This window comes from Cervus elaphus, chromosome 7 (assembly GCF_910594005.1).
Source record: "Cervus elaphus chromosome 7, mCerEla1.1, whole genome shotgun sequence".
Lineage (NCBI taxonomy): Eukaryota > Metazoa > Chordata > Mammalia > Artiodactyla > Cervidae > Cervus > Cervus elaphus.
The window spans coordinates 43624818-43640611 of NC_057821.1; the positions used below are offsets into that span (position 1 = coordinate 43624818).

Here is a 15794-nt window from a genome sequence, read left to right on the forward strand (position 1 = left end):
AATACTGGCAATGGGCCAAATAATTCCCCACCCCCCACAGTGAGGGGTGATATTAATGTGAACTAATCCAGTTAGAATTCTCAGTGATAACAACTTCCCTTGGAGTCATTAATATCCCAAACATAGACTACTTGGCTGAGACAGAGGGAGGGAAAAAGCCACCGAGAGGCAGGAAAAACTGAAAAGTTAAAAGTCGCTCAGTCGTGTCTGACTCTTTGAGACCCCATGGACTGTTGCTCCCCGGGCTCCTCTGTCCAGGGAATTCTCCAGGCAAGAATACCGGAGTGGGTTGTCATTCCCATCCCCTGGGGATCTTCCTGACCCAGGGACTGAACGGGGCTCTCCTGCACTGTAGGCAGATTCTTTACCGTCCAAGGTACCAGGGCAGCTCCCAACTGTGTCCATCTCTGCCTGGCGGCTGGCCGGGCTCTCGAGACTGAGGCTCAGTTGCAGCCCCGTCGGCAGGACCCAGCTGTCTAGCGTGGGGCAGGCACCCGGGACCCCAGCCCAGACATGCCCCACGCGAGGCTGCAACTCTACCTTCTGGTCACGCCACAGCACAAAGTCAAGCAACACACCTTGGAATCACACTGGGAAACAGCCACCTCTTGGGCACAAGCGAGGTGGTATTTGAACACATACATGAGCGATTCAGAACTGCTCTCCCTGGGTGGCGGGGGTTAGGGCTGCTACTACAGGCCTGTCCTTGGATTCCCCCTGGAGGCAAAATCTGATGAAAGAGGAGACTTCGCAGGTTGTAGGTACTTATTCAAGGCTCAAGCTCTTAAATCGGACTTCATCTGCCGCTTCCTCTATCAGTGAGAACAATGTGTAGCTCTTCCCATTTCTTTGCTTTTCTAGCACTGCTCTAGCTGTGATCAGCTTTTCTTATTCTACATCTGCATTGCTTTTCACATCATAAAAGTAATATACACAAAATCAAAAATTAAGCAGTACAGAAAGAGACGAAATGTCAAAAGATTTTCTCCCATCTCTCTGCCCTTGGGGTTACCATATTAATAGTGATGTGTATACATTTCCAAAAAATGTTAATGCCTACAGAAGCACAATATGTACTACCCATCCATCCATGCGTCCATTCATCTATCCACTCACCCCCATATACACACACTCACACATATATATACGCACTACCTCTTGATAAATGTGATTGTTCTAGTCTGGCAACTGGCAAGATGTTTTTTTCCTCCAAACGTCTCTTGACATTCAGATTTTGGTCTGATTTCGCTTTCAAGCCGCCCTCCCCCACCACTCTCCCCCTTGTCCCACGCTGGCAGGAGTGCCAGCCCTTGCGCTGGTCTTCCCACCCCTTGGTCGTGGTCAGATGCCCCAACCCCACTTGGCCACCCCGGACAAGCCCTCCCCTCGCGCCCTCTCCCGCCCCCTCCCTCACCTTTCCAGCCTCTGCATGGTCATGGCCAGCGTTTTGTTCAGCTCCTCGATCATCCTGCAGCCCGAGGGGTGCAGGGGGAGGGAGCCGGTGGCGGAGGGGAGGTGCTGGCCCAGGCTGCCGTACTGCAGCTGGTGCTGGATCTGGGAGGGCAGGACGGTGTGGAGGTGCTGGGCGCCCCCCTGCGGGCCACTCTTCTGGGCGGCGTAGGACGCCAGGGAGAGCTCTGGCCCCCCCACAGGCATGCAGATCATGACTTTCTTTGGAGGTAGCGGAGGCGACAGCTTCACTGGCAGGCAAGGCAATTTCACGGGGGCGCCAGGATCTGCAGCGGAAGGAAGGCGAGAGGCAGACGTGAGTTCAGGGGCGTCAGGAAAAACATAGAACACCACGGGTGCCCACCTGGGCCCGTGGCCCTTGGGATGGGGCCCTGAGACGAAACGCACCACCTGAAGAACCGGCGGGTGAGTGCTTCTCAGCGATCCGTGTGAGTGGCACTCAACAGCCAGCTCTCCCTTACTGCTCGAAGCACGCTGGGACCCAGGTGCTGGGGACGTGTGCCACGCTGGGGCCCAGGTGCTGGGGGCGTGTGCCACGCTGGGGCCCAGGTGCTGGGGGCGTGTGCCACGCTGGGGCCCAGGTGCTGGGGGTGTGTGCCACCCTGCTGTCGGACTGAGGCTCACCAGCAGGAAGGGGGGACGTGCTCTTCTGCGTATGGAAACCCAAGGATCTTCAAAGAGGTCTTTTTTAGGATATGCACAATGCCGACAATTTTGCCACTGTAATGGGAAAACAGCCTCTTGGCTGGCACTCTCTAATAGGCATGGGATTAGAAGCCAGGCTGAATTCAAGCCCACTAGGAGCATGTCCCTCCAGAGGTGACTGTAATGCCACTGACCTTAATTCCCGCATCTTATCCCACGCTTTACAGCATTCAGGGTCACAGAGCATGACCAAGAAGCCCTGCTGTTCTGCTACGACATCCCCTGAGCCTCAGTTTTCCCATCCATAGAAAGGGAGTACTGTCCACCCTCTAGGTCCGTTGCGAGGAGTAAATAGATTCACATCTACACCATCTCCATGTGAGGGGATGAGAGGGCTGAAACCCACCCTGAGGTCTGGGTTTGAGTCATCCCTGAGGAAGGGGCAGCTCTGTGTAATCAATTCCTCCAAAGGACACTTTTTAAGAATTTTACAAAATCCCCAAACAAGTTAGCAGCGGACTTGAGCATAAAATACACCCAGTGTAGTCCTTGATAGGTAACATCTGCTTGCTTGCTTAGTCATGTCCGACTCTGCAACCCCATGGACTGTAGCCCACCAGGCTCCTCTGTCCATGGAATTTTCCACGCAAGGATACTGGAGTGGGTTGCCATGATAGGTAACAAATGCTGTCTTAATTCATTCTGAAAAAAAGAATAATATATGCTAGGCTTCTCCCATGGCTTGTTGTGAGGGTCAGACAAGATAATGTGGACATGCTTTGTAAACTGCAAAGCATGACATATATCTGAGTCCTATCACGAATAGGACTCTGGCTGCCCCTGTGAGAGTCCACCTGGCCTGATCCTTCCTAACCTCGGAGGCAGAAGATAGAAGCTGAGAAAGCAACAGAGTGCGTGGTGTTTCATCATAAGTAGTTCAGTTCAGTTGCTCAGTCGTGTCTGACTCTGAGACTCCATGGACTGCAGCACGCCAGGCTTCCCTGTCCATCACCACTATAAGTGACTTCCCTGACATTCACTGTAAATAAGTGGGTGAAAAAAGCTGGTGACAGTGAATCAGCTAACAGAGCACAGAGGTTTCCAAGGCACCACCCGAGAAGTTTTCCATGCCTGCAACATGGCCCCGTGGGAAGGGAAAATGGCAAGGTTCTCCAGGCTCCACTGCGCCATTCCAACACGCACAGCCCTGCATTAGTACTGAGCCCCCGTGGAGAGGATGCAGAACCAGGAGTTAGAAAACCTGATGCTCTGCTATTAACTGTATGTGTGTGTGTTGGGGGTGGGGGGGTGGGGATAGTTGCTCAGTCATGTCTGACTCTTTTTGACCCCATAGACTGTAGCCCGCCAGGTTCCACTGTCCATAGGACTGGAGTGGGTTGCCATGCCCTCCTCCAGGGGATCTTCCTGACCCGGGGATCAAACCCTGGTCTCCTGCACTGCAGGAGGATTCTCTACCATCTGAGCCACCAGGGAAGTGCTCTGCTATTAATTAGCTAAGAAATATATTTACGCTTCTTGGGACCCAGGCACTTTTATATCTAAAAATCCAGGGATTAAAAATGCTTCATTTACTTTGACAGCATCTCCCTGAACACGACATCTTGCATCTCTCTGATGCATGATATTTATGGGTGATGGGAGGACACACATGACCTCCTGCATCGGTAACGATAAATGAGGTATAGGCAAAGCTCTCTGCTTGCTGACTTAGAAATGGATGGGTCTTCTGCAGCCAGACTGATCGAGACTCAGTACATTCATAAATCTGTCTCTGCTGATGGAGTGGAAAGAGCAAAAACCAGTTCCAGAGAACACGAAAAATAAACCCCAGTTATGTCACAGAGCTATAAAACCCAAGAGGGCTGTATTTCCAAACCTGACATAGCTCTGGCTTATGACTTCAGACAAGAAAATGAAAACCCCAGATGACTTCTGTAGTGGAACCTGGCGTCAGAGCACTGCAGTCTACGCACAGAACGAGTCTGGGCTAAATGGATCCACCCCCAGCCTCTCCCCTCCCCTCTTCAGTTAACACCAGCTGTAGCACCTACAGATAGAGGCATTTGTAACTGCTGCTGTTATCAGACAGTGTCATCAATGATAGTAGCACTCAGCATCCTAATGAACCAAAGTGATGTAAGAATTTCTCAGGCATTTGCCACCTGGTTCCAGTGAGTCAGAATCTCTGATCTCCTTTCATGAATAAAGGCATCCATTCAAAAACATGAAGAGTTTACAAGAAGCACACTTAAGTTTATAAGGACAGTTCAGAGGCCAGTACCACAAACCAGAAGGCAGAGGACCGAAGAACTGATACTTTTGAATTGTGGTGCTGGAGAAGACTCTTGAGAGTCCCTTGGACTGCAAGGAGATCAAACCAGTCAGTCCTAAAAGAAATCAGTCCTGAATATTCATTGGAAGGACTGATGCTGAAGCTCCAATACTTTGGCCACCTGATGTGAAGAACTGACTCACTGGAAAAGATCCTGATGCTGGGAAAGATTGAGGGGAGGAGGACAAGGGGGCAACAGAGGATGAGATGGTTGGATGACACAGTTAACAACTCAATGAACATGAGTTTGAGCAAACACCAGGAGATAGGGAGGGACAGGGAGGCCTGGCGTGCTGCAGTCCATGGGGTTGCAAACGGTCAGACGTGACTGAGGAACTGAACAACATCACAAACTATGGAATCAGATTCCTTGGGCTGCAAGGATGGCTCCACTAATCCCTTCAGGCCACCTTAGGGACTGTAAGGTAGGCTGGCCCTTTTTTGGTCAAATGCCTGGAAAGGCAAAAATGTGTTGACTGACCCCTCATGGTGAGAGGGACCGAAGAGTAACAAGTGATTAGGTTTCAATGCCATCAGCCTGCCTAGGTATCCTGAACCAGCCTAGCACACAGACACCACAGTGGACGCCTGACGTGATGAGGACTAAGTCCAGAACCTGCCAAAATCCTAAAAGAAGGGCCATGATCACATAGGCATCCCCAGCCCCCGACTTTGTCTCAGAGGCACTTGGCAAAGAGACAATTTTGTTATTAAGTGGATCCTCCCTGTCATCTCCCCGGTGGCCTTGCTGAGATGCTGGTGACACTGGGCCGTGGAGGGGCTGTTCACCAGCCAACTGGGTCACTTGGGCACCTCAGCTCTCCTGCAACCATACTCAATCTTGTAAAAGTCAAATTACACGTTATTCATTATCAGCAAAGTGCTCTCAGAGAGTCAGAACTGCAGATATAATCGTGAGAACACACATTTGTTCCTAGGATCAGTATTTTGTTAGAAATGATAACTTATGGATAAAAACTCATCCTCTGGTTTACTTTTTCACCAATGCTGACTTGGGCTATTGCTCCCAGGGAGACCAGGCAACGAGAGGCCGGGAAAGCGATATCAATATCGGGGTGGCTGAACCCGAGCTTTCCACATGACAGATGTGAAGGAAGGTGAGAGGGTCCGGAGGTGGGCAGCAGAAAGGAGCCCGCATTGGACGTGCCCCCCAGGGAGGACTGCTGTTTGTGACCATCCAGGCAAAGGCTAGGAGGGAGTCAAATCAAAATCTCAAAGTCCTGGAAGCAAACACACACACGCTGGTCTGGTCTCAGAACCCCGGAACCAGGGGTTCTCTCTGTGAGGTTCAAAAGCAGTAAATTTAGATCATAGACAACAAAATACTACATAGAGTATCTCTCTATTAAGAAGTAGCATAGCAGAAACTAACCCCATTCCCTGATAGCTCAGATGGTAAAGAATCCGCAGCCAATGCAGGAGACACAGGTTCGATCCTTGGGGCAGGAAGATCCTCTAGAGAGGGGAATGGCAACCCACTTGAGTATTCTTGCCTGGGAAATCCCATGTACAGAGGAGCCTGGTGGGCTTCAGTCCATGGGATCTCAAAGAGTTGGACATGACTGAGCAACTGATTACACACTATACATCAGAAACTAACATAACATTGTGAATTATACTCCCATTAAAAAAATATATATTTATGGATGGAGGATAAGATATCTGAGGTTTGATTCAAAATAATCCTATGGGAGAGGACCACCAGAGGGTTCAGGATGAAACAAGACTGGTCTAACCAAGGGGTACATAGAGGTTAACCATAATAATCTACCCATGTATATGTTTGGAAGTTTCCATTATAGAAAAATTTTTAATAAAGGAAAAAATAAACACTGCTTGAAACATGGAAAAAAAGAGGTAGTACATTCATGGTTGAACTAAGAAGTTCAAGCTAGATCCATGTTTTATGACGGAAAGATGGGGATGGCCACAGTTCATCTCTAACTCTCCACCCACCTGATGCACGATATTTACTCACTGTTGGGAGGACATGCTCAGATTTCTTGCATTTACAGTGATGGTGGTGGCTGGTCTAAACCATCTGCCGAGCATCCCCGTTTCCCCATGCGATTCCCAGCGTACTTGCTGACACCTAAGGCTGGACCATGAGTTTGCCCAATGGATGACTCTCACGTTTAACTGCTACTCTTATGAGGGGTGGCTTTTCTACCTAGGTTATCACATTTCCTTTAAATACTACAGAAGGCATGAGAATTACATTTCATTTTCAGCAGCACTCAGAGATGGAGAACAATGTGCACAGATTCTCCTAAAGAAGAAAATAAAACAACCTGTTACGAACTCTTGGGCAAACGATCATCAAGCTCCTCTTTTAACACCTCTGCAATGGGGCTCTCTGTCCTGCTGCTGACGGGCAATAGCCAAGGACCCTCAGGGAACACAGCAGACCAAATCCCCACTCCTAAGGGAAACTTGCTCCTGGGACAGTTAAACAATGTCCAAGAGGAAGAGTCAGGGGCAGCAACTTGGTGCCTTCTGCATTTCAGGGAGACACTGGATAGCCTCAGTTACATTCATCCATCCACTTGTAAATCCATTCAACAGCAGCAGCATCCATTTTATCCAAGCAACGTCAGGGAGACAGGCTTGGATGAAACCAAGCAATTGTAGCTAAAGGCCCACAAAAGATGTCCACTTCCTCCTCCAAACAGTTACCTCCCTCACCACAGCTTTCAAGGTTCTCCAGTTTCCTTTCAACCCACTGCTGGCCTGATCGTTCTTGATTTCCCTAGGAGAATCGCACATTCCTGCCAAGCTGAGCCACTTGCCATGCCATGAACATGCTAAGCCATGCCATGAACATGCAAAGCCATGTCATGAACATGCTATGCCTTGAATGCATGAGCCTCTCTGAACCCTGCTTCCTACTTCCTGGCAACCTCCCCTGCAATCCCTACTTGTCTTGCTCATCTTTAAGGCCTGTCTTAAATACATCCTTCTCTACCATGATTTTCCTGATTCTTTCAAAAGGATTTGATCTCTTACTATTTGAATTTCTTCAGAAACATGTTTATACATCTTCAGATTAAACATTTTCTGTAGCTTACAACCATCTACAACTCTGAGAGCTGATAAGAGAACACTTTTTATAAACTGTGTTAAGGTTGGAAGAGTACTTTGCTCATAGTCCAAAAAACACACAAAACATAAGCACCACTCAGACTTAACAAAGGAAGGAAATCCATGCGAGCCACAATGTGGATGAACCTTGAGGATAACACGCTCAATGAAAAAAGCCAGCCACAGAAAGACAAATCGGGCTTCCCTGGTAGCTCAGATGGTAGAGAATTTGCCTGCAAGGCAGGAGACCCAGGTTCGACCCCTGGGTGAGGAAGATCCCCTGGAGAAGGAGATGGCAACCCACTCCAGTATTCTTGCCTGGAGAATTCCACGGACAGAAGAGTCTAGCAGGCGACAGTCCATGGGGTTGCAAAGAATCAGACATAACTGAGCAACTAACAGAGTAGTGAAATTCATAGAAACAAGGAGTAAAAAGGTGGTTACCAGGGTTAAGGAGTGATAAAGGGGAGATTGTTTAATAGGCAGAATGTCAGTTTTGCAAGATGAAAAAGTCCTGGAAATCCATTGTGCAATATGATTATATTATTGACTGTACATTTTTAAATGGTTAAGGTGGTAAATTTTATATGTTTTCACCACAAAAAGCAAAGTGCCAAGTGAATTATATCTGCACCCTAACAACACTACCAAAAAACAAAAGGTACTTTGCTGCAATCTTAGCCTTGATCACAGAGGTCAGAGCAGAAAGCATCCTTTTAAACATGTTTCATCAACAGACAGATTCACTAAGAAAAGAATTTCTGTATTTTGAGAAACGACAATCAGGACCAGAATACTAGGGAGAAATGGGTATAAAGATTAAATTCAGGTAAATTCCCCATTTCTTCAAAGTATCAGTTATCCAGAGACTGTGAACCCTAAACTTCTTTAGGAGGTTTCTGAGTTACTACCCATTTTTTTTTTCTGTTTAAAAGCACAGCTGAGGTTCAGGGTCCGATGCTCTAATCATCAGTTTTCTTGCACTTTCTGAGTAGAAAGCCAGGAAGGAAGGCGGGGACAGAGATGAAAGGAGGTGGCTGATCTGGGAGAGATGGAGAGGAAGCTGAAAGAGGAGAACAAGGAGGGTGGGTGGGATATTCTCGGGGAGAAATGGGGCCAGAGGATCAGACAGCGACAGAGCCACACCGTGAACTGACAGATGAGAATGTGACTGTACAACAACCCACTGTGGACACGCCTCAAAACTAGAGAGACAGGCGCTAAATAGAAATACTGGTTTTACCTTGACAAGCTCTGCAGAGAGGATTCTCATTAGACACCTGCTGGGGCTGAAAAAATGCCACAGGCCACAGATGCTGTCTGGCAGGGAAATTTGCAGTTGCAAATACTTCTTAACTTTGAAACTAGCAATCAACCAGTTCTGGTAATACAGTTAAGTTTCCCTGTATTTCAGGCTCTAAAGACAGTGCTACAAAGTCACATTAGCAGAAGGACTTGTTTTTGAGGATCAGCAAGAGTTCCTTTCTTTGCTGAATTGTATGTTTCCAACGGTGGTCACGTGAGCCCCATTCTTGATCCTCAGACTGTCTCTTTCTAGCATGTGCTTTGAAACCCAACTTGACTACTTTTTCTCTTAATAGTCAACTACCTTAAAAAAGTTATTTATTTTCAAAGGGCGGATTAATTTTTTTTTGCCTTTGAGTTATACAAAAAAAGCAGATTTTCTAATTTCTTAAGTAGATTAAAAAGCAAGGAGCCAAAAAAGCCAACCCAGACAAACAAAACCTGAAGAAAACTAATGATTTCATTATCACAAATTTAAAGAATAGGTATCTTAGTGGAGATAGCGTAAACTAATGGTGACAAGTGAGGACTCTGGAATAAAATGAAATGGATAGAGTCTATCTAGATATTTCACCATGACTAAGTTATTTAACTTCTCTGAATTTCCTTTTCCTCCTCTATGAAAAACAAAGAATAAAGATACTAGTACTGTAAATTTTTCCAAAAATGGCACCTGCCATTATCACCTAAGTGTGATTGTCAGACTGTGAAGTTCAGCTATCACATAAATTGATTATCCTTCATTCCAGTGGCTCCTGTGGGGTACCTAATCACAGGTACCTTATGCAGAAGGAATAGATTATTCATGCAATGTTTAATATTTTATTTCTGGAGCCAGGATGGCTGGAGAGGTGATTGATAAAGACTCAGAAAAGTAGTAGACAATATTTTTTGCTTCTACAACCCTTTTCTTCTGGGGTCAGCCATCCTTCTAAAGAAGAATACCTTTTGAAAATTATTCATCTCAGATCATATTGGTTATGCAACGAGCTCTGCTGGGTACTGTCCTTCCAGAATGGAAAGGAAGTTAATGCCCAGGAACTCCTAATCCTATATTATATCCGCTGCACGCATGCTGATGTTGGAGATAAGTTGGATGAAGATGACAACGAGAAGAAGAAAGATAGTTTAGGGGAGCAAGCAGGCTTTTATCTACTGGTTGAAGAACTGAGAAAATGCATGAGACAATCTCCAAGTTAATTATGGTTTTCTGGATTAAATGGAAGCAAATGCCAAAGCAGAGATATTTCTGCATATCTTTCCCTGCATGTACCTAGCTGTAGTCCAAGTCCAGGTTCATGCTTCCTCCAGCATCCACCGGGCCATTAACCACTGTCACTTTCTATTAATCACGCATGGTGTCTTTCAAACTGTTGTCTGTTTCCTTTTAAAAATGTCCACAGAACCACAGACACCGAGAACATGCTAAAACTCCCAAGTCTCAATTTAGAGTTCTGCTAGAATTCTCAGTTTATTAATTCCTTCTGACATGGCCCAGATGTCTCTCGAGTAATTAGTAACAGAACAGGGTTAACGTGGCTGCCTCATGGTGATGCAGATTGTGACGATGGTTCACTTACAAAAACGAAGCAAGTTCAATCGAGTTTAATCCCTAAGGGGAAGCACCACACTTGCACCCTGTACACATCTGTGCCTATCTCGTTGTCATCATATTTAAGTGGCTACCAGGTACAATACGGTAAGAGATCATCAGCTTTCACATATATATATTTTTTTTATCCATTTCGCCCAAGCTCTATGGAAGTGAGATGTACAGATAATGGGTAAAATTCACTCTCTTGGGGAAAGAACAAGGGGAGCCAGAGAGACAAGGCTAACAGAGCAAGAGAATTCTGTAAACGCCAGGCTGTGGCTGAAGTTCTTAATTAGGTAAATAAATTACAGGGCAGTGTTTTTTTTTTTTAAAAAAAAAATACTGTCAATTCTTCTTTTATTTTGATTTTTTTTTAAAGACTTCTGGTGTGGGCCATGTTTAAAGTCTTTACTGTATTTGTTACAATATGACTTCTGTTTTTCATGTTTTGGTTTTTTTGGCCACGAGGCATGCGGGATCTTAGTTCCCCGACCAGGGATCGAACTCCCACCCTATGCACTGGAAGGCAAAGTCCCAACGACGGGACCACCGGGGGAGTCCCTGCTAATTCTTCTTTTAAAATGTCTTATTTACTCATCCATTCTGTCTCTTCCCACTGCCATCAGTTGATCATTTCAGCTTCTGTTTCAACAACTGGAGCGGCCTCTGAAAGTGTCTCTCTGCCTCACATTGCTCGATTTAACTAGTACTTCTGGAGAATGAGGCACACAGGTGGCTTCCCTGGCTTCTCAGTTCGGCTGTCAACCTTCTCTTCTTCTGGTTCATTTTACACAAGGACCCAGGAATGTATTTTAAAGTCTAGTTTTCACCCCATCACTCACTCCCCAGCTCAAAAACTTCCAAAGGCTCCCCACTGCCTTGGGAATAAAATCTAAATGCTCCCATGTTAGGCAGGCCTAGAAAACCCTCTCTCAACAGAGCCCAAGATGGCCCCCCATCCCAGCTCCGCCTCCTTGTCACTGGCCCGAAGCAGGGCTACCTCCAAGCCTTTCCTCATTCTCTTTAAGTCCTTCATGCCTTAAGGGTGGGCTCGAGTTTCATGCTCTTCAGGAGCCTTTTTGTCGGTTTACACCAACAATAGTTATTCTGGCATTCTACTTCTGGAAAGTTAATGAGTATATATTCATAATTGTATATATATCAAATACATATATACTGAACTGTCATATTTTGATACCTAGCTTTGGTACCTAGCACAGTATTCTGCCAACAGTTAGGTGTGCTGAATAAATATGTACTAAATATAGGTGTTTTTTTTTTTTTCAATATTTAAGCTTTCTCAAGGGAAATTTGGCATCTCAGTCTCAAAATGTACATGGACCTTAAAAGTACATAATTTATTTCTAGAATCAGAATGAGCAATTCTCATACCAGGAATTAGTGAGGAAAAACTCAGAAATGCTTATAAAAATATATGCACATTGTTGAGATATTGAGTTTTTATAATAAGGAAGATAGAAACCCCTTAAAAGGCTTCCTCATTTAATTAATGGCAACCAACTCCAGTACTCTTGCCTGGAAAACCCCATGGACGGAGGAGCCTGATAGGCTACAATCCAGGGAGTCACAAAGAGTCAGACTCGACTGAGTGACTTCACTTTCTTTCACTTACAATGTAGCTAACAAAATCACTTTGTGGAGTATTTTAGTAGCCTGAGGACCAGTTCATAAGACATCAGTGAGGGCAAAGAAAAAGTAAACTAGTATTTGACGTTTTTTGTTAGATAAATGATAGACAGTGGTTATGTTTACAGGGAGGCTTAAGAAGGCTCTTTTCCTTTGTGGTTTTCTCTGCATTTAAATTTGGGAACACTCAAGTGTTACTTCTGTGTTGAACAGTTTAATTGGAAACTTGCTCTTTTGAACCACAAACACTGACTTGGACGGATATGCACTTTGATAGAGGAGCTTGACACAAACTTCTATTTGAATTGTAATCTAATAAGCCTCTGCATCATGGGAGAGATATCCTGCGACCATGGAAACAACAGTGATTGATTTAGGAATTGGGAAACACAGGGTCTAATTTTGGCTTTACTGCAGAATTCCCACCAGTTCTGGAAAAGTCACTTCTCTTCTTGAACCCCAGTTTTTTAATGACAAAATAAATGGATATTCTTGCACCCTCATTCCAACTTGTGAAAATGTATAGAGATCAATTAGAGACTATTTATAAAAATAGCAAATATATTATAAAAAGGAAGTCAATCAGCATCACGTGGGATTATCATCAAGGTTGGAGAAACATCCCTCTGAAATCTTGAACCTCTGATTATACCACAACTTTAAATCACAAAGTGGTACCCAATTCACGTGCTAATGTACAGCGAAGTGCAATTCCACTAAATGCCCAATTTAATAACTGTAGGTGCACTTGTTAACTAACATTGAACAATGAATTTTAAAGTCATTTCAGGTTATTACAAAATATTGAACACAGTCCCCTGTGCTATACAGTAAATCCGTGATGCTTATCAAGCTTATCTATTTTCTGTAGTTTGTATCTGTTAATCCCACTGATAATCTGAAAAAATATATATAACTGAATCATTTTGCCATACACCCGATTTATAACAGTATCATAAATCAACCACACTTCAATTAAAAAGCAGTCATTTTAGGGCAACATTCCTCTTAAAAGTATTTTCCACAATATTTTGCAAATTACTATCTTTGCTTTTTTTTTTCCTTCCCCAAAGAGAACAGCACAGGTATACACTGTAAAAGAAGAAATACACTGGGCTTCAAATCAAGTGTTTAAAGACAAAATATTGAACGCTTTAGCAAACTCATGATGAGGAGAAGAGGTGCTCCTCTCTCTCTACAAAGATTTGGACAGTGAATCTAACCCACCTAGGCGGGCAAACTTTTGACTTAGCCACATCAATGCCAACGTACATACTTACAGGTGCACACGACTGGAGGCTCTCAGCACGTGGCTGGCAGTGTATACCGCATGCCTCTGAACACACACACACAAACCCAGGTCACAACGGCGTGTACCAAGACACACACAGAAACACCCACGTGTCCCACAGGGCGACCTCGCCAAAGGTGCTCAGGTAAGAAGCAAGAAGGGATCCCGTGAAGGGAAGGCAGGGCGGTGGGGCCCCCCGATGACGTGCTGACTCACCTGGTAAGTGGTTGCCAATCCTGGCAGTGGGTTTGGGAGGCAGGGCGGGGGGCTGCTTGAGGAGAGAGAGCTGCTTCACGGGGGTGTCCTCGTGGTCTCCGGGGGAAGCAGCAGGTTTTTTGGGGGGCAGGAACAGGACTGGTTTGGCTGAAGGATCTTGGGACAGGAGGGCTGCAGACTCACTGGCAGAGGGACTCTCTTCGGACACTGGGGGGACAACGACAGGTCACACACGACATTAAACACGCAGTGCGGGGGGCTGGCGGCAGAACGGGGACAGGACAGGCAGCGACGCAGCCGGGCACCCGCGGCTCAGGGCTCACGTACGGCGGGGCGTCCGAGAGAGGACCCGGAGAGCCAGGCAAGCCGGGGCTGAGGTGGGGGACACAGCGGGGAGGCAGAGACAGGAGACGGAGAGGACCGCAAGGAGCAGGAGGAAGAAAAAGGAAGAGGACGCTTCCTCAAACCATCCACAGCGTCATCCCTTCAACCCGGGCGTTTACAGTACACATTCCATGGGCGCGCCAACATGTGACTCACGGGACCATGGCGACAGCCGACACATGGGCAGGTGTAACGGATCAAGGACTAGGAGCCCCTCTGAACCAGACCACCGCCGATGCCAGCATCTCCTTTGGGTGTGTTTGCCCTTTGCTCCCGGGTCTGAGGACAGCCTGGGAGCGGACACTGGGCGGGCGACCCCCACATCCTGGGGTGGCTGCTCCTCCAGGTTCGGGGCCGTCCAAGCTGGGCATCGTGTTCAGGGGGCGCTCTACAGTTTCAGGGGCACTGGCTCCTATTGGCTCCCATACACCTGGACAAGGTGAAGGACGCTCCAAATTAACATCCTTTTTGTTTTCTCTGCTCCTCTCTCCTACCCTTGCCAGAAGCATGGTTTTCTCGTTTGGACTCTGCCCATTCCTCATTGCTTCAGGCCTGCCTCTCCCTCTCCCCCTGGGGGTGGGGGGCAGGACCTAGACCAGCTGCAGTTCAGAGCGGTCCTGGGTGGTAGCAGAAGCTCTCCCTTCAGACTGGCGACCTGGCCTAAGACTGAAGGAGACTCTACGACTTCCCAAGGGTGACAGATCTCAGTACAACAAATCAAATCTGTCTGACCCCCAAGTCAGAAGGAAGACTGGAGAGAAATCTCAATTTACTGCTTTAGTTGGAACAATTTCTCCAGCTGGGAGTGGGGGAGGTTGGGAGGGAAATGCAACTCAGATGCATATTTCCCCCCTCACCATCACTGCTCCAGTAAGAAAGCCTGTACGAGAGTCCTCCCCTGCCTCCTCCTTCCTCCCCAATCCGGGCAGCAGTGTTCCCGGCAGCATCAAAGCCTTGCACATCATCTGCAGGAGAACCAGATTCTCCCCTGGCTCAAGGGACACCGGTGTTACCAGCGCTGGACTCGTTGATGGAGCAGCAGCTCACAGGGTCCCAGAGTGAAGCAGGGCACTGACTCTGAACCGCCAGCACTCCCGCCTCCCGCCTGAGCCCCATGGTGCAGACTCTGCACACGGTGTAGAGAGAGGAAGGACACAGCCTCCCTCCCCAGGCTCCAGATATTCCCAGAGATCCCTCCCCGGGGGTTCGTCTCCTGATAGCAAGGACCTCTCCCTATTGGCTCTCGGGAGCGCGCCACCATCTGGCTAAAGAGGACCACTCTGCAGTCCTTCTGAGGGACTGAATATTGGCCACTCGGAGGGCTCTGGACCAAAGAGGGAGTGACGGTCAGATGGCATCGCAAATCATCTGTCAGCAGGATACAACAATCGACACATCGATTTTATACGGTAAATTGGTACAGTTTGCTAAAGTGATGTAACAGTTAACTGTTATATTGGGGTGAGGATTCAAAGGCATACCAGGGCTTTGTGACCAGGTGACTTAGACAGACATCCGACAGAAGCATGGGGCTCAGCGTTAGCAGAAACAAGTGTTAGAAAACAAAATGATGATGTTTTAAATCATCTATATTACAAGACAAGACCTATCTTCTTTAAAGAGATTAAGGTCTTAAAAGTGTTTTTAAAGATTGTAGAAAAATACATGGATATTTCCTCCATATTTTTATACTCAGCATGTACTGGGTTGGCTGAAAAGCTTGTTCAAGTTTTCTGTAACGTTTTACGGAAAAACCCAAAGGAACTTTTATGATCAACCCAATACTA

The 15794-nt window shown here is 46.6% G+C and overlaps 1 protein-coding gene across 12 annotated transcripts in view; it reads right to left on the reverse strand.

Moving 5' to 3' along the window:
• Window positions 1-15794, reverse strand: part of PHACTR1 (phosphatase and actin regulator 1) — a 488777-nt gene that overhangs the window by 49946 nt on the left and 423037 nt on the right. For 10 of the 12 annotated variants that reach the window (XM_043908525.1, XM_043908526.1, XM_043908527.1 and 7 more), the window contains 2 exons: window positions 13624-13830; window positions 1415-1736 (listed from right to left, as the gene is read on the reverse strand). In XM_043908525.1, the coding sequence (XP_043764460.1) occupies window positions 1415-1736; window positions 13624-13830 (529 nt within the window). The remainder of the gene's footprint in view (window positions 1-1414; window positions 1737-13623; window positions 13831-15794) is intronic. The other 2 variants (XM_043908531.1, XM_043908530.1) reach the window with 1 other exon arrangement.